The following is a 22,176-nucleotide window of genomic DNA, read 5'->3' on the forward strand; positions in this document are numbered from 1 at the left end:
GGCACAGTCAAGGGAACTATGACGTGACTGGAATAACAGAGACGTGGTGGAGCAGTTCACATGACTGGAGCACTGTCATGGATGGGTATAAACTGTTCAGGAAGGACAGGTATGGGAGGAAAGGTGGAGGAGTTGCATTGTATGTAAGAGAGCAGTATGATTGCTCAGAGCTCCAGTATGAAACTGGAGAAAAGCCTGTCGAGAGTCTTTGGGTTACATTTAGAGGCAAGAGCAACAAGGGTGATGTCGTGATGGGCATCTGCTATAGACCACCAGACCAGGAGGATGAGGTAGACGAGGCTTTCTTCGGACAACTAACTGAAGTTTCCAGATCACAGGCCCTGATACTAATGGGGGACTTCAATCACCCTGACATCCGCTGGGAGAGCAATACAGCAATGCACAGACAATCCAGGAAGGATTTGGAGGGTGTTGGGGACAACTTCCTGGTACAAGTGCTGGAGGAACCAACTAGGGGCTGTGCTCCTCTTGACCTGCTGCTCACAAACAGGGAAGAATTGGGAGGGGAAGTAGAAGTGGGTGGCAACGTAGGCAGCAGTGACCAGGAGATGGTTGAGTTCAGGATCCTCACAAAAGAAAGAAACGAGAGTAGCAAAACACAGACTTAGAAAAGCAGACTTTGACTCCCTCAGGGAACTGATGGGCAGGATCCCCTGGGAGGCTAATATGAGGGGGAAAGGAGTCCAGGAGAGCTGGCTGTATTTTAAAGAATCCTTATTGAGGGCACAGGAACAAACCATCCCGATGTGCAGAAAGAATAGCAAATATGGCAGGCGACCAGCTTGGCTTAACAGTGAAATCTTCAGTGAGCTTAAACTCAAAAAGGAAGCTTACAAGAAGTGGAAATTTGGACAGATGACTAGGGAGGAGTAGAAAAATATTGCTCGAGCATGCAGGGGTGTAATCAGGAAGGCCAAGGCACAATTGGAGTTGCAGCTAGCAAGGGATGTGAAGGGTAATAAGAAGGGTTTCTACAGGTATGTTAGCAACAAGAAGGTCAGGGAAAGTGTGGGACCCTTACTGAATGAGGGAGGCAACATAATGACAGATGATGTGGAGAAAGCTGAAGTACTCAATGCTTTTTTTGCCTCTGTCTTCATGGACAAGGTCAGCTCCCAGACTACTGCACTGGGCAGCACATTATGGGGTGGAGGTGAGCAGCCCTCAGTGGTGAAAGAACAGGGTAAGGACTATTTAGAAAAGTTGGACATGCACAAGTCCATGGGTCCAGATCTAATGCATCCAAGTGTGCTGAGGGAGTTGGCTGATGTGATTGCAGAGCCATTGGCCATTATCTCTGAAAACTCATGGCGATAGGGGGAGGTCCCAGACAATTGGAAAAAGACAAATATAGTGCCTATATTTTAAAAAGGGAAGAAAGAGCCTCACTTCAGTCTCTGGCAAAATCATGAAGCAGGTCCTCAAGGAATCCATTTTGAAGCACTTGGAGGAGAGGAAGGTGATCAGGAACAGTCAGGATGGATTCACCAAGGGCAAGTCATGCCTGACCAACCTGATTGCCTTCTATGATGAGATAAGTGGCTCGGTGGATATGGGGAAAGTGGTGGATGTGATATATCTTGACTTTAGCAAAGCTTTTGATACCGTCTCCCACAGTATTCTTGCCAGCAAGTTAAAGAAGTATGGATTGGATGAATGGACTATAAGGTGGATAGAAAGCTGGCTAGATCGTCGGGCTCAATTGGTAATGATCAACAACTCAATGTCTAGTTGGCAGCTGGTATCAATTATCTGGATGATGGGATTAATTGCACCCTCAACAAGTTCACAGATGACACTAAGCTGTGGGGAGAGGTAGATACACTGGAGAGTAGAGATAGGGTCCAAAGTGACCTAGACAAATTAGAAGATTGGGCCAAGAGAAACCTGATGAGGTTCAACAAGGACAAGTGCAGAGTCCTGCACTTAGGACAGAAGAATCCCATTCACTGTTACAGACTAGGGACCAAGTGGCTAGGCAGCAGTTCTGTAGAAAAGGACCTAGGGGTTACAGTGGACGAGAAGCTGGATATGAGTCAACAGTGTGCCCTTGTTGCCAAGAAGGCTAATGGCATATTAGGCTGTATTGGTAGGAGCATTGCCAGCAGATCGAGGGAAGTGATTATTCCCCTCCATTGGTGAGGCCACACCTGGAGTATTGGGTCCAGTTGTGGTCTCCCCACTACAGAAGGGATGTGGACAAATTGGAGAGTCCACAGAGGGCAACGAAAATGATTAGGGGGCTGGGGCACATGATTTATAAGAGAGGCTGGGTCCTGTGCTTATTGGCAGATTTTCTTGCCTTAGAGATTCACCACGTGAGTTGGGGAACAGCCCACAGACCTCCCCCTCTGGAAGAACCCACAGTCCAGGTCAATTGGGAGGTTTGGAACCCAGGCCCACCCTCTACTCCGGGTTCCAGCCCAGGGCCCTGTGGACTGCAGCTGTCTATAGTGCCTCCTGTAACAGCTGCATGACAGCTACAACTCCCTGGGCTACTTCCCCATGGCCTCCTCCAAACACCTGCATTATTCTCACCACAGGACCTTCCTCCTGGTGTCTGATAACGCTTGTGCGCCTCAGTCCTCCAGCAGCACAGCACACCCTCTCAGCTCCTTGCACCTCTTGGTCCCAGCTCCTCACACCACAAACTGAAGTGAGCTCCTTTTTAAAACCCAGGTGCCCTGATTAGCCTGCCTTAATTGATTCTAGCAGCTTCTTAATTGGCTCCAGGTGCCCTGATTAGCCTGCCTGCCTGCCTTAACTGCTTCTAGCAGGTTCCTGTTTACTCTAGTGCAGCCCCTGCTCTGGTCACTCAGGGAACAGAAAACTACTCATCCAGTGACCAGTATATTTGCCCTCTACCAGACTCCTGTACCCCACTGGTCTGGGTCTGTCACAGGGGATTGATAGCTGCTTTCAACTACCTGAGGGGGGTTCCAAAGAGGATGGAGCTTGGCTGTTCTCAGTGGTGGCAGATGACAGAACAAGGAATAACGGTCTCAAGTTGCAGTGGGGGAGGTCTAGGTTGGATATCAGGAAACACTATTTCACTAGGAGGGTGGTGAAGCACTGGAATGGGTTACCTAGGGAGGTGGTGGAATCTCCATCCTTAGAGGTTTTTAAGGTCAGGCTTGACAAAGCCCTGGCTGGGATGGTTTAGTTGGGGATTGGTCCTGCTTTGAGCAGGGGGTTGGACTAGATACCTCCTGAGGTCCCTTCCAACCCTGATCTTCTATGATTCATGATTCTACAAATGGCCCTGTTCTGTTCACTCCCTCTGAAGCACCTGGCACTGGCCACTGTCGGAAGATGGGATACTGGGCTAGATGGACCTTTGGTCTGACCCTCTGGCCATTCTTAAGGTCTTTAGTGGTGAAGGGCTGACCCACTGCTGGAGAGCAGGACAGAACGGGAGCTGTGTCTGCCCTGTGCCACAGAGCTGCAAAGTTCTCTAAGCATCACATTAGAAGAGGCAGGGGAGTCCTGTAGTCCCTGTTTAGCCAAACTACACATTTCACACTCAATCATTCCTCAGAGCTCAGCTCCTCCAGCCCCCAGGTTGTTCTCTAAAGGCCTTCCAGTTCAGCAGTGTCCGCTCTGCCATGCGTAAAGCTGGCCACGGGACTCCAGGGGTTAGGACCCACCCCTGCTCCAGGACGGGGCCGCCTTCCCATCTGCGCCTCAATGCTGCTCCTAACAACTGGCTCCAGGAGCACCCGCGTAGGGCACAGGCCCTGCCCCGCGGAGAGCAAAGCAGGCAGACAAGGGAAGGGGAAAGAGATCGGGGTGGGTACTGGCCACGCCAAGCAGTGTGATTTGGCGACTCGGATCGGCCTTTTTTGCAGCCATATCCCATTGCAAACTCGGGTCTAATTTGCTGCCTGCTCCCTCCCCTGCATCCCATTCAGTCATGGCTGGTTCCTAGATCTCTCCCTCCCATTGGATCGTCTTTCCCCAGATGCGTCAGCTGCATTTTCCCAAGTGCCTGTCACACGCAGGCTGACTACACTACGAAGCTTTGGCGGCATAGCTCTGTGGGCCAGGAGTGCCGGGGTGGGGGGAACCCCACGCAGAGCTCACGTGCAGCGTTGTTGTAGCCACGTCGGTCCCAGGATATTAGAGAGAAGCTGGGTGAGGTCAGAGCTTTTGTTGGACCAACTTCTGTTGGGGAGAGAGACGAGCTTTCAACTGCGACGAGCTCTGCGCAAGCTCGAAGCACGTCTCTCTCCCCAGCAGAGGTTGGTCCAGTGAAAGATTTGACCTCCCTGCCTTGTCCTGGCCTAGCGAACGGCGTTCAGGGACATGGGGGTACGTGGTGGTAGAAAAAAAATCTGTCTGTTGGCACACCCTGTGTCTCCACTAGGGGGCACTGCCGGCCTAGCTATACCAGGCATTTATAGCGCCGCAAGCCCTGATTCTCCTTGTTCTGGGTCTGCGCATGGGAGGGACACCAGAGAGGACTGCTAGCGGGGTCCCTTTTTCCCATTTCTCCTCCTCCCCTTGCCACAGACTATTGCACGATTACCACCGCAGGCCAACCTCGGGGCACCCTCTTCCCTGGCCCAAACGGTAGGCGGGCAGCCCGTGGCGGTTCACTGCTCCCAGCCTACCGAGGTGAAGCGGCTCTGTGGCCTTGCCGACCACAGCCTTAGCATTGCCCACGGTGGTGGGAGCGTTAGTGTGGACAACGTGTCAGTGGTCCCCAGGTCACTGAGGGCAAGGCCTGGCTGCATTTGGGCAACGTGCGCCTGGGTAGGTACCCCGGTGCAAACCCCTAATGCAGAAGGGCTGACGCCGTTCAAAACAGGGGGACTTTCCCCAGCCGTTCACCAGTGCAGCGTCCCCGAGGAGGGGGCTGCAGTTCTCCCGAGCACGGCAATCTTTGCCCCGACATGCAGGGCGCTCCCAGGCGCCCAAAGGCCAGAGAGACACGTGAGCTGCAAATTCAGCCGGCTGCGCCATCCCGGCAGCTCCACGTCCCCCCGACGTCACTGCACAGTTATGTTTTCAAGCAGATGCTGGCTCCCCAGTGCGAACAGCCCTGCTGTGAGAACAGGAGAGAGAGAGCGCTGCCTGAATTGCCTTTGGCTTGGGGAGAAAAAAAGGCCCAGTCCAGCAGAATTCAGCCAAACTTTATTTTCCATTGTGCACGAGAAACAGAGGGGGATGGGAGCAAGGATGGCTACCTACAGCCCCAGGAGATCTGAAAGCGGCTGGAGAGGTTCAGGGCAGCAGGAGCTCCAGAGGAGAAGGCTGTGATGCCCGGAGCTGGGACACTGCTCCGGGTGGCAGAGACCAGTTCTACACGAGCAATGTGCCCAGCTCACTTTCAGAGCGGGTTTTAGCCAAAAGAAGTTTCCTGCTACAGGAAAGCAGTGTGGACTAGTGGTTAGAGCACAGGGCTGGGATTCAGGAAACCCAAGTTTGATTCCTGGCTCGGTGTTGTGACCAAGTCCTTTCACTTTTCCTGCCCCACGCTTGGGGAGAGCCAGGCTCCTCCGGGCCCAGCCCAGGGGAAACACGGCACAAGGGCTGAGTATTATCATCAGCTCCCCGACCCCCCCTTGGCTCCCCTCTCACACAGAGGCATCTGCTTCCTGAGCCCGGCTCCTGGGTGCAGGCCGGGGGGCAACCCTGGCTCAGCATCGTGGGTTCTCTGATGGTCTTTGAGGGACTCCTTGTAGCGGAAGCTCCTCCCGCACTCCCCGCACTGGTAGGGCCGCTCCCCGGTGTGGACGCGCTGGTGCTTCAGCAGGTTCTGCTTGCGGATGAAGCTCCTCCCGCAGGCGGCGCACTGGAAGGGCCGCTCGCCGGTGTGGACGCGCTGGTGGTACTGCAGGTGCTCCTTGCGGATGTAGCACTTCCCGCACTCGTGGCACTGGAAGGGCCGCTCGCCCGTGTGCAGCCGCTGGTGGTTCTGGAGATGCTCCTTGCGGCTGTAGCACTTCCCGCACTGGGCGCAGGCGTAGGGCCGCTCGCCGGTGTGGATGCGGGCGTGGTAGGTGAGCCGGGAGCGGTGGAGGAAGCTCTGCCCGCACTGGCTGCACTGGTGGGGCTTGGCCCTGCCGTGGGTTCTCAGGTGGATAATCGGGTTCTGCTGCTGCTTGAAGCTCTGGCCGCCCTCGCTGCAGGCATGGGGCCTCTGCCCACTGGGCTTGGGCTGGTGGGCGGCCAGGCCCGTGGGCTGGGGGAAGCTCCTGTCGCACTGGACTGGCTCATCTGCTGGGGAGCGGGCCTGGGATTTCACGGCACTCGAGGCATGGGGCCGCTCCCCGGCCTGCGCGGCGTAAGGGGCAGCCACGTCTCGGCTCTCGCAGGGAACTCTGGCCCACCCAGGGCCCGATCCTGCCCCCGCGGAGGGCAAGGGAGGTTCCGACCCTGGGAGCAGGACTGGCTGCTCAGAGGAATTACTGAGGGCAGCTCCACGCTGATCCTCCACCCTGTGGGCATCCTGGGGAGCTCTCTGCTCGGGACTCCAGAAAACCCGCCTTCCCGACGCCATCTGGCGCTGCTCGCGGTGGGGGGGATGCGCCTCAAGACGCTGCGCCTCTGCTACGATCCCACCTGGAACATAGAGAGAATCCAGCCACCCTTGTGCCAGGAGAACGAGCCCCCGCTCGGCTCCAACCGAGATCAGATCCCCACTGTGCCTGGCATGATCCGAACACGATACGCGACATCCCTGCTCTGAAGAGCTCTGGTACTACGCTGCTAAGGGCCGTCTGAGAATCCACCTAGACAGACAGAATCAAAACTGACCAGTGCGGGCTGGGGAGAAAGGCCCAACCCGGTGCTGCCTTCTCTCATTAGCTAGAGTTTGTGAAGCCCAAAAGGCCACATTCAAACTATCACTCACCGGTGCTCAGAGCCACCGATGTTTCTCTTTCCTCGGAGTCCTGCCGGCTCCCTGCACAGGCCTCTCCCCCCTGTTCTGTCCGGGCCACAGCTCCAGCTGGGGAAACGAGAGATTCTGTTGGCGGGAGAGAGAACAACATTACCAAGTGTCCCGTGGAGATCAGAACAGCAGCTCCCGAAACAGGGCTCCGCCCAGCAGTGTTCTCTCTGGGGGGCGGGCTAAACGGACACACCTGGGGATCCGGAGCCAAAGGAAACCAGGGGGCCTCGAGACCTGTCGAAAGGTCAAAAAAACCAGCGGTGATTGGTGGGAAGCCATGAGTGATGGTCCATTATGGGGCGGGCTTGTGTCCGCACTAGCTCCTTGTGGGTGCTGCTGCAGTACACCGAGCAGGAAGCAATGAGTCTGGAGCAATTCTCTGGCAAACGTCATTTCTACCTCTGGCTCTGCCAGGGTTCGAGGGCGGGGGCTGAGTGGCTAAGGTGCTCCGCTGCAGGCCTGAAGGGCGTGAGCTTCGCCTTGCTCAGGCCACTGGCCCTGGTCGGCTTAGGGCAGTCACAGGCGGCTGCGTGTGATGCTGACCACAGCGCTCCCTCGTGTACGGTTGGCTATGAAACCGACAGGCCTTAACTGCCTCAGCCCAATGAGCCGCTGGCTTGGGGGGACACGGACTTCACCTGTGGCCCCAAGCACCTCCCAACCTTTCATGTTTATCCTCACACAGAGGCAGCCCTGTTAGCCTTGTTACGCAGATGGGGAACCGCAGCACAGCGTGGTTCATGCAGGCAGGGAATGAACTCAGATCTCCGGAGTTATAGGCTAGCCCACTGACCACTGCACCGGCCTTCCTCATTACAGAAGAGCTTACGAGGATTCGGTTAGGTCTGTTTTTCTTTCCAGCTCCAGCTGCTGTAGGTGATTACTGACCTGTCCCGAGTCCCGTGGGGATCTCGCGCTCTGCTAAGCCCCCCCGGTCCCGGACACACGGTTCTTCCGTCCAGGACAGGAGGTACGGTTTGCAAATAGCACCATCTGGAAAAGGACATCAGAGGTGGTTACATTTCACCATCAGTCACTGGCCACTTTACGAGGACTTGGAACCAAGCACCTGTCATTGCCCGAGGCCAAAGGACTCTACTGAGGAGAGACAGTGACTGAGGCCAGGGAGGACTAGGGTAGGGACAAGATGCACCAGAAGGACCCAACAGGAGAACCCGGTGGCAGGCCCATCACAGAGACACATCAGACACACGTCAGCCGGTCAGGTCCACGGAGACTCTGGACCACCTCTTGGGCACGGGGGGGATGGGAGATTGGTGGTAATCCCTCCCCCGCAGTATGCATCTCAGGCAGCTAGCAGTAGGAGGGGCTTCCTCTCATCGCTACCTCTCTGGGTGTGCAGAAGCCAGGATGAGGGACCACTGAAGTCCTATGGACTCACTGGGCTATGCAGGCAAAGAGGCTCCTAACTGGAGATTAGAGTGTTTCCTCGAACCCGCCGGGCTAACAAATAAGGAAACGACAGAGGAGTTCAGGGGCTGCCAGCTCGTGGGGAAAGGAGCAGCGGTGTTGCTGGGTCAATACCCAGTTCCTGGTTAGCATCGTCTCCCCGCACACACGCGAGGACTCTAATCACACCACTGCTGATCAGCCCAACCCGACAGGGCCAGAACCAGCCACTTCCACGTGCCAGGTTTTGACGTGCCTCTGCCTGGCGGCAGGTTCATTTGGCCTGTAGCGGCCCTAGCTCCGGTGATCCCAGCGGGCAGCTCGTGGGGACCCAGCGGGGGGGGACTGTCCTAGCGTGGCACATGTCAGACGAGCCCATCCCCGCGGACGCCAGTGGCACTCTCACTGCACCCAACGTGGGCAGGAGCAAACCCGCCAGGAGGGAGGTTCTGATGGAGAAAAGGGGCCCGATTCTCGTTTACATGAGAAGCCCTGCCCCCGCTCCAGCAGCATAGAGGAGCTTGGAAAGTGGGTGGAGTTCTCCCGGCCCCTTCATGCTAGCAGAGCTTTAGCGTAAACAAGAATCCGGGCAGGGTGCATTGGCCCTGGTGGGCCACCAGCAGTGGAAAAACCCAGGCGGCCACGGATTGCTGCGTTCTTGGCAATGGTCTCCCATAGAATTTCAGGAGGCCGGCCGGCTGCGTAGGGTTAGCTGTAGGAACAATCCAACACCAGGAACAGCCCAACACAACTTTATTTTGCATTGCATCTGCCATATAAAACTACACCGCCAAACACTTGACAGAGTTTAACTGCACGCTTATGAAATTAAAATGTAAAAACAACGGGGGGGGAGGGGGCGGGACACAGAGCAACGGGTGAGAAAGAATCAATCTACATCCAGTGGGAGGAGAAATGTGGGGAGAGGCGGCTCTGGGGGCAGGAGCTGCAGAGGAGAAGGCTCTCACACAATCTTGCCGCTGTGGGTGTGGAGCGGGAGAAAGGAAGCGGGTTCTAGAGAAGAGCCCCAGGAGTGAGGCCATGGGGGGGTTTAGAACCGGAGCGGGACGTTAGTGGGGACGAGGTTGCTCTTTGGGCACGGGAGGAGGCGGGGAGCAGCGTTCGGCGCATGCACCGGCCTTTCCGGCTCTCTCTGCAGGTTGCGTGGAAGGGGCTTGTCCAGGGGATGGGAGATGGGTATGAAAAACGTGCTGGGGGTCCCTCCGAGGACGTGCCAGACACCCTGGCTGCCTCGTGCCCCACGGACGTATTTGGTAAAAGCTTCGTTTCTGGCACTGGTTTTCACTTCGCTGCCTTGGATTTAACTCGCGGTCGGTTACGACCCAGTCCCGAGCTGCCATGTGGTCTAGTTCACGGAGTCCCAGGATCTAGTCCCCACTGCCCAGGGCCGGCGGGAGCCCAGGGGGGGCCCCCAGCTCCGCGCCGTGAACCCGCTGATGGTCCTTGAGGGACTCCTTGTAGCGGAAGCTCCTCCCGCACTCCCCGCACTGGTAGGGCCGCTCCCCGGTGTGGATGCGCTGGTGCTTTAGCAGGTTCTGCTTGCGGATGAAGCTCTTCCCGCAGGCGGCGCACTGGAAGGGCCGCTCGCCGGTGTGCAGCCGCTGGTGGTTCTGGAGGTGCTCCTTGCGGCTGTAGCACTTCCCGCACTCCTCGCACTTGTAGGGCCGCTCGCCGCGGTGGATCATCTGGTGCCGCACCAGCCCCGAGTGGCAGTTGAAGCTCTTGCCGCACTCCCCACAGGCGTAGGGCCGCTCCTTGGCATGGCTCCGCTGGTGAATCTTCAGGCTCTTCTTCACGCTGAAGCTCTTCCCGCACTCGGCACAGCCGTGCGGCCGCTCCTCCCCCAGCGCGCCGGCTCCCCGCGGGATCAAGGTGCCTGGTAACTCGCCGAAGCTGGCGTCCGAGCGGAAGGATTTACCCAGTCTGTTCTCGCCAGGGTCGGCTTGCTGCGTCACCGAGCCACGCTGGCTCCCGTAGGCCGGGGCCTGGTAGAGCGGCTCCCCAGAGCCCCCCAGCAACCCCAACTCTTCCGGGCCTGCCTGGCGGTGACGCTGCTCCTCCGACTTCACCATGAGCCCGTCGCCTGCCGGAAGAAAGAAAGAGAATCTCATCCCTGGCTCTTTGGGGGAAAGGGCCCCGATCCACAGCACTGTCCCACGGAGCCGAGGGTGGGTCTCAGTGGCCTGGGCTAGGATGAACCTGGGATGGAGACCGGCGGTGAGAAGGGTTTGAGCTCTCTCGGTTACATCCAGCTGTCTGCAGAAAGCCAGCCCCAGCCCCGGGAGAGAGGGACAGGGAGTCAGTACCAGGCCTGAGCTCTATTTAAGTCCCATTGACCCAATCCACTCCCTGGCCCAGGGGTGGATTTCAGCCAGAGAGAATTGGGTGACCGCCACCCAAAGCACTCTCTGGTCCCAGCCACGTAGGAAACAGGGCTTTGCAGATCACTCCCGACACGTCCTCGCAGGGCCAGGGCCAGGGCAGCGGGGCAAAAATCCCTGTTTGTTTGAATGTGTCAGAACAGCACTTGCCCCTCCTAGCACACCTCCCAACCGAGGAGCTCAAAAAACTCAGCAAACATTAACCACTTCACCTCCGGCCGGATGAGCGAACGGTCCCTACTGGCCTCACAATCTCTGAACAGCCCAGGAGAGCTGGGTCCCAGCTCGTAACACCTACAGTACACTCCCTCCCAACTTCCTGCCAGGAGAGAACCCAGGAGTCCCAAACTCCCTCCCTCGAGAGCATCTTTTGTCCCAGTTCTACTCTGTTCTGGGCAGGTCTTTACACCATCCTCATCGCTACAGCATCTGAGCACCTTCCAGTCATGCTTTAAGCGGCGTGATGACCCTCCGTCACGTGGCGATCAGACAGTGGAGTGCGAATAAAGGTTTCTGGCTTGGGAAGGGATTGTGTGCGCCAATTGTCCACTCTAAGCAGATTACTAAGATCTCGGTCGAACAGGCACCGGGCTGGCACTCGGGAGATCTGGGTTTCATTCCCAGCTCGGTCACATCCACCTCGGCCAAGGCATTCGGCTCTCCGAGGCTCAGTTCCTCATCTGTAAATGGGGATTTTCTCTGCCTGGTCTATGGCGCTCGTGAGCTCTGGTGGTGGGGCCGTCTCTCGCTGCGGGGCCGTGCAGCACCCAGCATAATCTCAGTTAGAGCCTCCAGGTGCTACCAACACCCAAAGGAGCTCATCACGGCCAACACCAACCAGCCGCTCAGCCACGAAAACAAACCAACCCAAATTGTATTTTCACAGCTGAGCACGTTAACCAGTCGCAGGCTAAAGCCAACACTTCCCAGCTGGGTGCCTATTCCGAGCTGGGAGCAGCCGTCTCCCAAGGGTTGGGCACACATGGAGCTGAATGGGTGCTGGGAGGTGGGGGAATGTACCACGAGACTCCAAGGCTACAATCCCTGAGGCTCTAACCACCTGAGCCGCACAACCCTGCCCTGGGACTGAACAGTGGGGGAAGTTCCCCCCAGGGCCCCACGCATGCACTCTGTGCAGGGATCAGCTCTGGGCCATCTAGGACCGGGCGCAGGAGAGGAGGCAGCATCTAAGTTCTCTCTAAGCTGTGTGGCCGCGCAGTTGCCTATTAAGCCCCACGCAGGGGCTCAGGGCTGTGGCGGGGAGAGATGCTTCTGCCCCAGCACAGACCTGCCCCGGACTTGCCACCGCCAGGGGAGAGGAGCCCCTCCCTCAGCCCAGCTCAGCCCTGCCGGAGCTGCCCCAGGGAGAGGTGCCTCTCCCCCGGCCCCAAGCTGCTGTGGTGAGAGAGGGTTGGAGGGGTGCGGGGGGAGAAGGGTCCTCTTTCCCCACCGCAGCCCCAGGACAGCCTGCACCCCCAAACCCCTGATCCCACCCCAGAGCCTGCACCCCAACCCTCTGCCCCAGCCCCACCCCAGAGCCCGCACCCCAGCCAGAGCCCTCACACCGCTGCACCCCAACCCTCTCCCCCGGCCCCCCACACACTCCAAACCCCTCGGCCCCATCCCCGCCACATGGATTTTGTTAAGTGCACTGATACGAAGGTGATGTGTCACACACAACCTCCATACTGGTGCACATAACAAAATTCATTCCACACATGCACATAAAAAACTAGAGGGAACACCGGGCAGCATCCCCATCTACAGAGGAGACGAAGGCCTGGTCTGCATGAGACCAGAAGGGACCACTGGGATCAGCCAGTCTGACCTCCGGTATAACAGAGACCTGCCCCCAAATAAACCCTAGAGCAGATTTTCTTTTTTGAAAAACATCCCATCTTGATTTAAAAATGGCCAGTGCTGGAGAACCCACCCCAGCCCCTGGTAAAACGTTCCCACGGTTAACGACCCTCACTGTTAAAAACTGCACGTCGCCGCCTGCCTGAACTGGTCTAGTTTCAGCTTCCAGCCTTTGGGTGGTGTTAGACCTGCTGTCGCTGCTAGTCTGAACATTGTTCCCCAGGTAGGTACTTACAGACTGTCAGCAAGTCACCCCTTCACCTCCTCTTTGTTGAGCTAACCCCACTGAGCTCCTGGAGTCTGTCACTGCGCTAGGAAAGGATTCCTGTCCGGCTCGACCAGCAAACCCTCTTCGTGGAGATGTAGCTTATACCAGCAAGAGTCCTTCTGCCAGTAGTGCTGAGACCCGTTCCCCAAACGACACGAGCTATCCCAGCAAAGAGACTTTTTGTTGGCCTAACCGTGTCTACACTGGGGCTGTCGATGGCACAGCTCTGTTGGTTGTGTGTGTGGAGGGGATTTTTCACACTTCTCACCAACACGGCTATGCCCGCAGAACATTCCGATGTAGCCCCAGCCTGACGCCGCTTCAGCCGCAGCCAGACGAAGCCTCTGCGAGAGGCCGTGTGACTGAAGGAAGAGAGACGCTGCCCAGCCCTGGACCTATCCGGAAGCTTCTGCAGGGATCACTTGGAGGGAGATTCTTTGGCCAGCCTTATACACGAGATCAGACGACCCGATCACACTAGTCCCTTCCGGCCTTAAAATCTACGAACTGGTGTCTGCCACGAAGACAGGACAAACCTTCCCCTCCGCAGAGCGCCCACAGGGCAGCCAGACCGCTGACTTCTGCGCTTTACTCACTGGTTCGGGCTGCTTTTAAGCCATTGCTCACCTGGGCCAGGGCCAGTGAGGATCTCTCTTTCAGCCAACTCCCACGAATCCCGGACACAGGGCTCTTCCTCTTGTTTAATCCAGGATAAAAAGTCATGGGCAGAAATCAGAGCGTCTGCTCCTGAGGGAGAAAATGAACACACATTATGTTCTATTACCCACGGAACACCTTGCTCTCAAACTGATGGGCGGGCTCTGCATTGGGGGCAGCCAGAAGGGATGCAAACAGGTGCACGAGGCAATTCCGGTCTGTACTGTGCCCTAGAGGGGACTGCTCACAAAAAGGAGGGATTAGAATCAGAAGAAGTTGGCATCTAGGAGGAAATGGAGGCCACCCCTCCCCCAAAAAAATCAGAGGCTGCTAAATTTGGGCCTCAAGTGACTTGCCCATGGTCGTACAACAGGTCAGTGGCAGGCAGGACACGACCCATGAACTGGACGAGCAAAGCTACAGAACTAGCAGACTTCTGAGAGGAAGCTACACTCAATTTCCTGCTCTTTGCCGCACTCGTCATTTGCAAGTTGTTTGAATCGATCAGTCACCTGCGCAGGGGTCCGCGGGAATTCCTCTCTCCTCCGAGAACTGCTGCTCCCCAACAAAAGGCCCCTCCTCTTGTTTGATCCGGGACAGAATGTCGGGCGTTGACATCAGGGATTCTGTTTGAGGGACAGAGAATTAGAAGCCGTTCGTGTATCAGCTGCTGAACCGTTCACACCCATCTCAAAGCAATGCCGTTTCGCCCGCCGGAGGGGGCGTGTTCTGAATAGACACGAACGTGTTAGCAAGGGGCTTGGCCGAGGGGTGAATACACTACACGGCGTATCACCTTGCTGTGCGTGGAAGTGACATCAGCGGGAACATTACAGTCGGGGTGAATCCCTTCCTAAGAGTAGATCTACTCTGCAGTAACACACATGCAGCTGGCCCATGTCAGCTGACTTGGGCCAGGGCCCGGGCTCCGGGCTCCTCTCCCTCCCAGGGTCCCAGAGCCCAGGCTGCAACCCGAGCCCAAATGTCTACACTATAGTTTGATAGCCCTGCAGCCCAGGCCAGCTGACAGCGTTTTATTGCAGTGTAGACGTGCCCTAAAAGTCCCTTTTCTCCAGGAGGCCTCAAAAAAAGTGACCAAATATGAACTGAATACAGGGTGCAGTTCTGGTCGCCCCATCTCAAACAAGGTGCATTAGAATTGGAAAAAGGACAGCAAAGGGCAACAAACATTATTAGGGGTCTGGAACAGCTTCCATAGGAGAGACTAAAAAGCCTGGGACCGTTCAGCTTAGAGAAGAGACGACTAAGGGAGGATATGACAGACATCTAGAACATCGATGACCGGTGTGGAGAAAGCGACTAGGGAAGTGTTATTTACCCCTTCACATATCACAAGAATTAGAGGTCACCCGATAAATTAACAGGCAGCAGGTTTAAAACAAACACAAGGAAGTATTTCTTCCCACAACGCACAGTCAACCCGTGGAATGCATTGCCAGGGGATGTTGGGAAGGTAAAAATTATAACTGGATTAAAAAAAGAATTAGATACGTTGATTGAGGATAGGTCCATCAGTGGCTATTACAAGATGATCAGGGGGCACAACCCCACGCTCTGGGTGTCCCTAAGCCTTTGACTGCTAGAAGCTGGGACTGGACGATAAAGGATGGATCACTCGATGATTGCCTGCTTTGTTCATTGCCTCTGAAGCATCTGACACTGGCCACTGTCAGAGACAGGAGACTGGGCTACATGGACCATTGGTCTGACCCAGTATGGCCGTTCTTAGGTAAATATATAGAACAACAGAGAGTGAAACCTTCCTGAGTTCCAGTCTGCTCCTGGATTCTGTTTCACATTAGCTATTTGGAACACGGGACCTGCTGAGGTGCTTTAGAAATATTAATTCATTAAGTTCCAAAATCGCCCTGTGAGGTAGTTCAGTATTAAGCATTGATCACTTCCACAGCTGGGGAAACTGAGGCACGGAGCAGGTACGCCTTTACTTTCCAATAGGGACCTAACTTTAAACTAACTAATTATCCAGGTGCTGAGCATCCATTAATCTGAAGTCAACGGGAGCTCCAGGTGATCAACATCTCTGAAAAACCAGGTCTGAGGGGGTCTCAAGCTGGGCACTACAAAATGGGGACCCCCAAAATCAGGCCACTTTTGAAAATATGAGCCTAAGGGACTTGCTCAATATCCCACAGCAAGTCAGTGGCAAAATTAGGAGCAGAACCCAGGAGTCCTCACTCCGACCTCAACGCGCACCAGCTAGAATTCACTGCTTTCCCATTACGTAAGAGCTGATGTACTGGGTCAGACCAATGGCCCATCTAGCCCAGCGTCCTGCCTCCAGCAGTGGCCAGTACCAGAGCTTCAGGGGCAGTGAACAGAACAAGGCAATCAAGGAATGATCCACCTGTCTTCCACTTTCAACTTCTGACAGCCAGAAGTTTAGGGACACCCAGATCATAGGGCTGCGTCCCTGACCCTCCTGGCTAATGGCCATTGGCAGACCTGTCCTCCAGGAATGTATCCAGTTCTTTTCTGAACCCAGTTACACTTTTGCCTTCACAACATCCCCAGGTGAAGCGGAGCAGGAGTTAAGCCTTAAGAGAAGTGGTCTAGCGCCCAAGGTACAGCCATCGCCAGAGATACGGAGCGAGCCGTGAGAGGCAGAGGAGCGTCGCCAAGTAAAAGGGTACACCAACGGGCAGATGTCCTGAATGGTTACAAGACCAAAAAGAGCCGAAGCGGAAGAAGTCAGGACTGAAGGCAAACCCTGAGCGATACTATGAACGGGATACGGCCACATCAGCTGCAATTCGCATTCCACTCCTTGCCTCGGATTTGCTTGAATCTCATTCCTCACCTGTGCAGGGCTCTGGAGGGATTTCTCTCTCCTTTAAGTTCTGCTGCTCTTGGACACAAGCCTCTTCCCCTCGTTCAATCCGGGGCTCGGGGTCTGCTTTGGAACGGGTCCGGTCTGTTCACAGAAAAGATAGCGGGGGGACCCAATGGTTCATTTCACAGCGTGCGATTGTTAGAGACCTTTCATTTATTTCAAGCCAGCCCACTCTCGTCACTGGAGGGGACGGGGGGAAACTTTGCAGCAAAAGCTATTGACAAAGAGCCTGTGGGAAGGTAAAGCATTCAGCAGAAGGTGAGCTGTGCTCTGAATTCAGAGATCTCCATATGGAGAGAAGCTCACAAAGTACCAATGGTAAACCGCTCACCTATTCAAAAAACTACAGACGCTTAAACCAGCCTAAGGCAGGGCAAGCAACACCCACCTGTACCATTTACTCACCTGGCTTCGCATTAACGAAGCAGATTTTTCACCAGGGCCATGCTGAACGTGCACAAGTAAAGATCAGCATTGGGCCAATTTTAGCTCTGATGTCGGCAAGCGCGACTCCAGATATAACAAACCCTGGAGACAGACGGATTGGACCCACGACAGGGTAGGGGAGTCTCTCCCATTAAATGGGAGGACGTGTGGATTTGAGGTCTAATTTCTAGCTTTCGGGAGGGCATAGCCACTGCTCCAGCTGAAATGAAAAGGCCTGGGGTTTTGCCTGGAGCAAGGGCTGGGGCTGCCACAGATGTCACACACACCATCCGGTAAGCACGTGAAAACGCATGTTTACCCAGCGAGCTCAAAGATTCATAGTTCTCCTTCACCAGGTTATTGTATAGCTCCTTCTGCCAGTCTTCCAAATTCTTCCACTCCTCCGCAGAGAAATAGACAGCCACGTCGACGAACGTCACCGGCATCTGCAATCACAAGCGTGTGGGAGGTCAGTAGTACTGGCCTGCGTTAGGCAGGAGTTCAGACCAGACAATCGCAATGGGCCCTAAAAATCTACCTGTGTAAGCTGGCAGTCTCAGTCCAACGCCCAGGGAACAGTGTCCACACATCCCTTTTGGTGCCAACTGACCCCTTTGTTGGCAGTCTCAGCAAACAGGCCAAAGACCGAATGGGCCATGGAGACTGAACTGCCCTAGTTCAACGGCTCTTCCAGGAGCGGGTTGCTGTGAGGCAGCGGAGGGCAGCTCGGAGTGCTGCCCGCTGCTCTCAGACACAGGAAGACTTTGGTCTCCAGTGCCCCCCAGCCAACACCTTCCCCCAACGTCCAATTCATGCAAAGATTCACAGGAAAGAAAGCGGAGTTACACTGACCCACCGTATTGTCCAGCATTCCCACTCCTCCTCATTCCAAGCCATTCCATAGCAGTAAACACATCCTGGGGATAGCACAGAACATTTCAGCACATGCTTCTCAGCACTAGCTGGGATATCATTACCTTGGGGACCTCCCCTTTAGTGCCTGGGGGGAGCCTCAGGACCCAGAAGTTCCTGTTCTTCAGCAGGTTCTCCACGTTCTCCAGCCTCCTCTGCAGCAGCCCGTACTCCTGGATCAGAGTTCCCAGCACGGCCCACTTACTCTCCAGCTGGTTATTGAACTCCATTGCTGTTTTTTCACAGTCTATTAATTTCTTCTCGGCCGTCCCAGATCTCCCCTCCAGGCTCAGCAGGCGCGTGGCCAGCAGATCGATCTTCCGCTCCATGGCCTGCACTGTAGCCACCACAGTCCAGAGAGAGGCCTCTGCCGTGTGCAGCTGTGCTTCTCTCATGTGAGCGCGCTCGGGGACAAGGGGCGGCTGCAAAGGCAGCAGATGTTGCGCCTCGACGTTCCATTCCTGAATCTGTTTGCAGGGAGAGAGATCGACAACGGCTGAAGTCGGGTTTATTCAGTGACAAAACGCTAAAGGAACCGGGAGGATGCGGATCAGGATCCAAACGCCCCAATGTTTGTCTGAACCTCACTGGCTGGGAATTGGCCTGGATCAATAAGGAACCCAAGCTCTCGGCTGTGAATTCCAGTGCATCCTGTTTCCAGCCAATCTAGAAACGCAAGGCCATCCTTTCCCCCTCACTGTACGTCACTACTTCGGCTTCCAATCCCAACTGGAAAGAAAGGGCAGAGACTGGCAAAAATCCACAGGCCAAAAGGAAAAGAGGCAAACTAGGTCAGTTCTTATTGTAGCTAATTCCTCCTCCCACAGCAACGTTCTAACCTGCCGAGGAATGTCCGGCCAGACCAGGCCAGGCAAGCGTGGGGACAAGAGAACGCGATGGATGAGAAGCACGGCCAAGGGAGGAAGGGAGCATGTGCAGGGGAGACAACAGAAATTAGCTTCAGTCACAACAAACAAAGCACACAGCACTTGAGAGACATCCAAACAAAACACCTCCCTGATGTTACATTGTCACCCGCGCACTGTCTTGCGCTCAGTTCTTTCAGTGGAGCCTATCTAGGTATTTATGCCATGCTCATCGGTGGGGTAGCTGGAATAGTCATTTGCTCCCAGTAACACCAGTTAGGACCTGATCCTGAAACCAATGGGAGTCTTTCCCTTCATTGTTATCACAGCAGGAGTTAGGAAGCCTAACCGAGGATCAAGGCTCTGTAGCGGGAGATGCTGCACCGAAAAAATGAGACATTTTGCTCCAGAGAGCTCACAATCTACGGGTCAGAGACAGGACACAACAGACGGACTAATCAAATGAGGAGGGTGCAGCTTGGGAGGATGAGGGCAACACAGATCAAAAGAGTTTAGCAGAAAAGTAGAAGCCATAGTCTATGGACTCTAACTGGCTTTGGGCTGACCTTTCATGGCCACTAGGAATGAATGGCCCATTTTCCATCATGGCAAATGGTGAAGAGTGAGGTGCCCCACGGATCCGCACTAGGATCAGTGACTAAGCTATTTACTAACTGGGAAGAAGGGGGCAAAGGTCTGATGATGGCAAAAGAAATTCAGGTTAGTCAGGACTAAAGAAGACTCAAGAGGGACCTTTCCAGGCTAAGCGAATGGGCAGCACAAGGGCAGATGAAATCCCTTGTTGACAACACAACGTAGCCCAGGCTGGAGGATGTATTTTGAGCTTCCCGAGCACGCTGTGTGACATTCAAACTTCAGTCTAGCAAATCAACATGTAGCTGTGGTCAGAAAAAGCAAACAAAATGTCAGATGCATGAGGAGCAGGACAGAAAACAATACTGAGCAGGTTATTGTTCTAGTGGGCTGGGAATTTTTCAACGGAATTTCCCCCCCCGCTGGAAAATGCTGATTTGTCTAACGTGAAATTTTTCACAGAAATGGATTAGTTTTGAGGAAACTTTTGTCCAGAAGCTTCCCCGGGTCTAGGATGGAATTTCTGGTCAAAACCAGAAAGCATCTCACCCCAATGGTGAGAACAGGGATTTGAACTGGGGTCTCTGACATCCCACCACTGGGCTATTGGCTATTCTAGAGGGAATCTCTCATTTGTGTTTTTTCATGGAAAATTTCAAAAGGTCCCGGTTTCCTTCTGATGCAGAATGAAAATAAATTCTGAAATCTCAAATTTTTTTTGCAAAATTGAATTTGTGTTTTCTGCCAGCTCTAGTTTTTACACCATCATACTAGTCAATGGGCCCTCCGCAGCTGGACTCCTGGGGTCAGTTCTGGTCACTCTTTCTCAGCGAGAATAAGCAGAGCAGAAGGGGATTAGAGATGGACAACAAACGATTAGAGGCCTGAAAAAGACTTCCTTATGGGAAGAGATCGACACGCTCGGGGCTGCTTAGTATAGACAAAGCGGGAGACGACACAGGTCTACAGAATAGCGAATGGTCTAGAGACAGTCAGGAGCCTCTATTCACCTTTTCTCAGAGCATAAGAACTAGGGGCTTGTCAATTAAAGTGAAAAGTAGATTATTTTAAGCAAGCAAAATTGTGTAAGCCGGTGGAACTCACTGCCACAACATGTGTGTGAGGCCAAGAGCTCCATAAGGATGAACAAAGGACTGGACATTCCCGTGAATCATAAACGCCTCCCGATAAGGTTGGCAATGTAGAAATGCTTCAGGGAATGAGCCGACTGGGCAAGAGTTTGTAACGCTGATGATTCCCCAGCTCAGCTGAAAACAACTTTCCTGCCACCCTGAAGCCCCAGTGTCCCTTTCCCAGCCCTAAGTCCCCAGCCACCCTGAATCCAAAGGTTCAAATCCCAGCAGGGTCGAGTCAGTCCCCTCACGCCCGCTGTTCCGTGTGGACAATAAGGAGGGCAGGGCACTTCCCAAGCCCAAAGGCCTCCCCCCACGGCCCCTGCTCAGCCATCCCCGCACGCCGCGGGGGCCCTGCGCCGAGGTCCTGCCCCCCAGAGGTGGCTGCATCTCGGCGGGGCTGCGGCTGTGGGGAGCGGGGGGGTTGGGATGGCCCAGGAGGGCCGGGACGGGAGAAATTATTATGCTTGGGAGGCGATGCGGCGGGGGACGACTCGCAGCCCCCCCCGGGGCCAGCCTGTCCTGCCCCGAGCCCCCGGGCCGGACCCGCGGCACGATCCGGGCCGGTCCCCGCGGCCGGGGGCAGCAAAGCCCCGCTCCCCGCGGGGCCCTTACCTGGGCGGGGGCCCACTCGGCCATGGCCCCGCGCTGGGTGGCTCTCGGGGGACGCGGCCCGGGCCGGGGCTCGCTAGGGGCGTGGGCTGGGTCCCGCTGCCATGCTGGGGAGGGAGCGGCCCGAGTGCAGCCTGGGAGGGAGGGCGGCCGCCGCCGCCGCCTCGTTGGTCCTGCGAAGAGCGCGGGCGGCCGGCGCGCCAGGGGCGGCGAGCCCGAGCAGTGCCGCCTACCGGGCACGGGCGCAGCGAGCTCCGAGCCCGCCGCCGGGGCCCCCTCGGACCGGGACCGGGGCCGGGCCATAGCCGGGGACAAGGGCTTGTCCTTCAGCCGCTGGGGCGAGGGATGCCCGGCCACGCCAGCGCCCTGCGGGGACTCCAGCCTGGGCTCGCTCGCCCCCTCCAACCAAACCCTGACCTCCCCCCGGCTCTCCTGGGCTCTCCTGGGACCGACAGTGTCACAGCAGCGCCGTGCACGTCCTAGCTCACCCGCTTACCCCCTCGTCCCTGCTGGCAGCTACGGGGACCAGCTGCCCTGGTGTTAGGGGGACCAGATGTCCCGATTTTATAGGGACAGTCGCAATTTTTGGGTCTTTTTCTTATATAGGCTCCTATTACCCCCCCACCCCCATCCCAATTTTTCACATTTGCTGTCTGGTCACCCTAGCTGGTGTTATAGGGACAGTCCCTAGATTTGGGGCTTTGTCTTATATAGGCTCCTATTACCCTCCACCCCAGCCTGGTTTTTCACACTGGCTGTCTGGGCAGCCCCGATTTTAGCCCCAGCCTGGGGTGCTCTTCTTAGAGCCCCAGCGCCTGCTGTCCCTCGGTTTTCATTGAAAAAGAAGCTGTGGGGTTTCTAGCCCCTGGGGCTGCAGAGAAAAGCTGGGCCCTGAGGCCCCTGAAGAAAGGCTCAAGGAGAAGGCACATAAATATGTACACAAATAATTGATATTTGGGGCCAAGCTTTGATCCTGCTCACGTCAACTCCTGCTGAGTTGGGGGCAGTCAGCTCGCTGCAGGATCAGACCCTCAGGGTACATCTCCACTGCAATAAAATGCCCTGGGCTGGTCCACATCAGCTGACTGGGCTCTGGGACCGCCACCCCTCACAGGGTCCCGGAGCCCACCTGACAACATGTCAATTTTATAGCTTCCCAAGCCCGAGTCAGCTGCCACAGGCCAGCCTGTTTTATTGCAGTGTAGACATACTTTTGGAGACCCGGCATCAACCATGTATTCAAAT

At 55.7% G+C, this 22,176-nt stretch overlaps 2 protein-coding genes across 2 annotated transcripts in view; both read right to left on the reverse strand.

Annotated features, from left to right (window-relative positions):
* Positions 1–5,569: 5,569 nt before the first annotated feature.
* LOC135981068 (gastrula zinc finger protein XlCGF7.1-like) lies at positions 5,570–6,526 on the reverse strand. Its single transcript, XM_065582384.1, has one exon. The coding sequence runs from the start codon at positions 6,524–6,526 to the stop codon at positions 5,570–5,572; it is 957 nt and encodes a 318-aa protein (XP_065438456.1).
* A 2,539-nt stretch (positions 6,527–9,065) lies between these two features.
* Positions 9,066–22,176, reverse strand: part of LOC101937287 (uncharacterized) — a 28,821-nt gene continuing 15,710 nt past the window's right edge. Inside the window, exons 8-14 of the mRNA XM_065582386.1 lie at positions 20,935–21,414; positions 17,792–18,193; positions 17,134–17,260; positions 16,356–16,469; positions 14,029–14,142; positions 13,487–13,606; positions 9,066–10,433 (exon numbers count right to left, since the gene is read on the reverse strand). Of these exons, the coding sequence (XP_065438458.1) occupies positions 9,718–10,433; positions 13,487–13,606; positions 14,029–14,142; positions 16,356–16,469; positions 17,134–17,260; positions 17,792–18,193; positions 20,935–21,414 (2,073 nt within the window). The 3' untranslated portion in view covers positions 9,066–9,717. The remainder of the gene's footprint in view (positions 10,434–13,486; positions 13,607–14,028; positions 14,143–16,355; positions 16,470–17,133; positions 17,261–17,791; positions 18,194–20,934; positions 21,415–22,176) is intronic.

This window comes from Chrysemys picta, chromosome 2 (assembly GCF_011386835.1).
Source record: "Chrysemys picta bellii isolate R12L10 chromosome 2, ASM1138683v2, whole genome shotgun sequence".
Taxonomy (NCBI): domain Eukaryota; kingdom Metazoa; phylum Chordata; order Testudines; family Emydidae; genus Chrysemys; species Chrysemys picta.

Bases quoted from the DNA above. Each gene is read 5' to 3' on its own strand.
- LOC135981068 (XM_065582384.1), bottom strand. From the start codon at position 6,526: ATGGCGTCGGGAAGGCGGGTTTTCTGGAGTCCCGAGCAGAGAGCTCCC.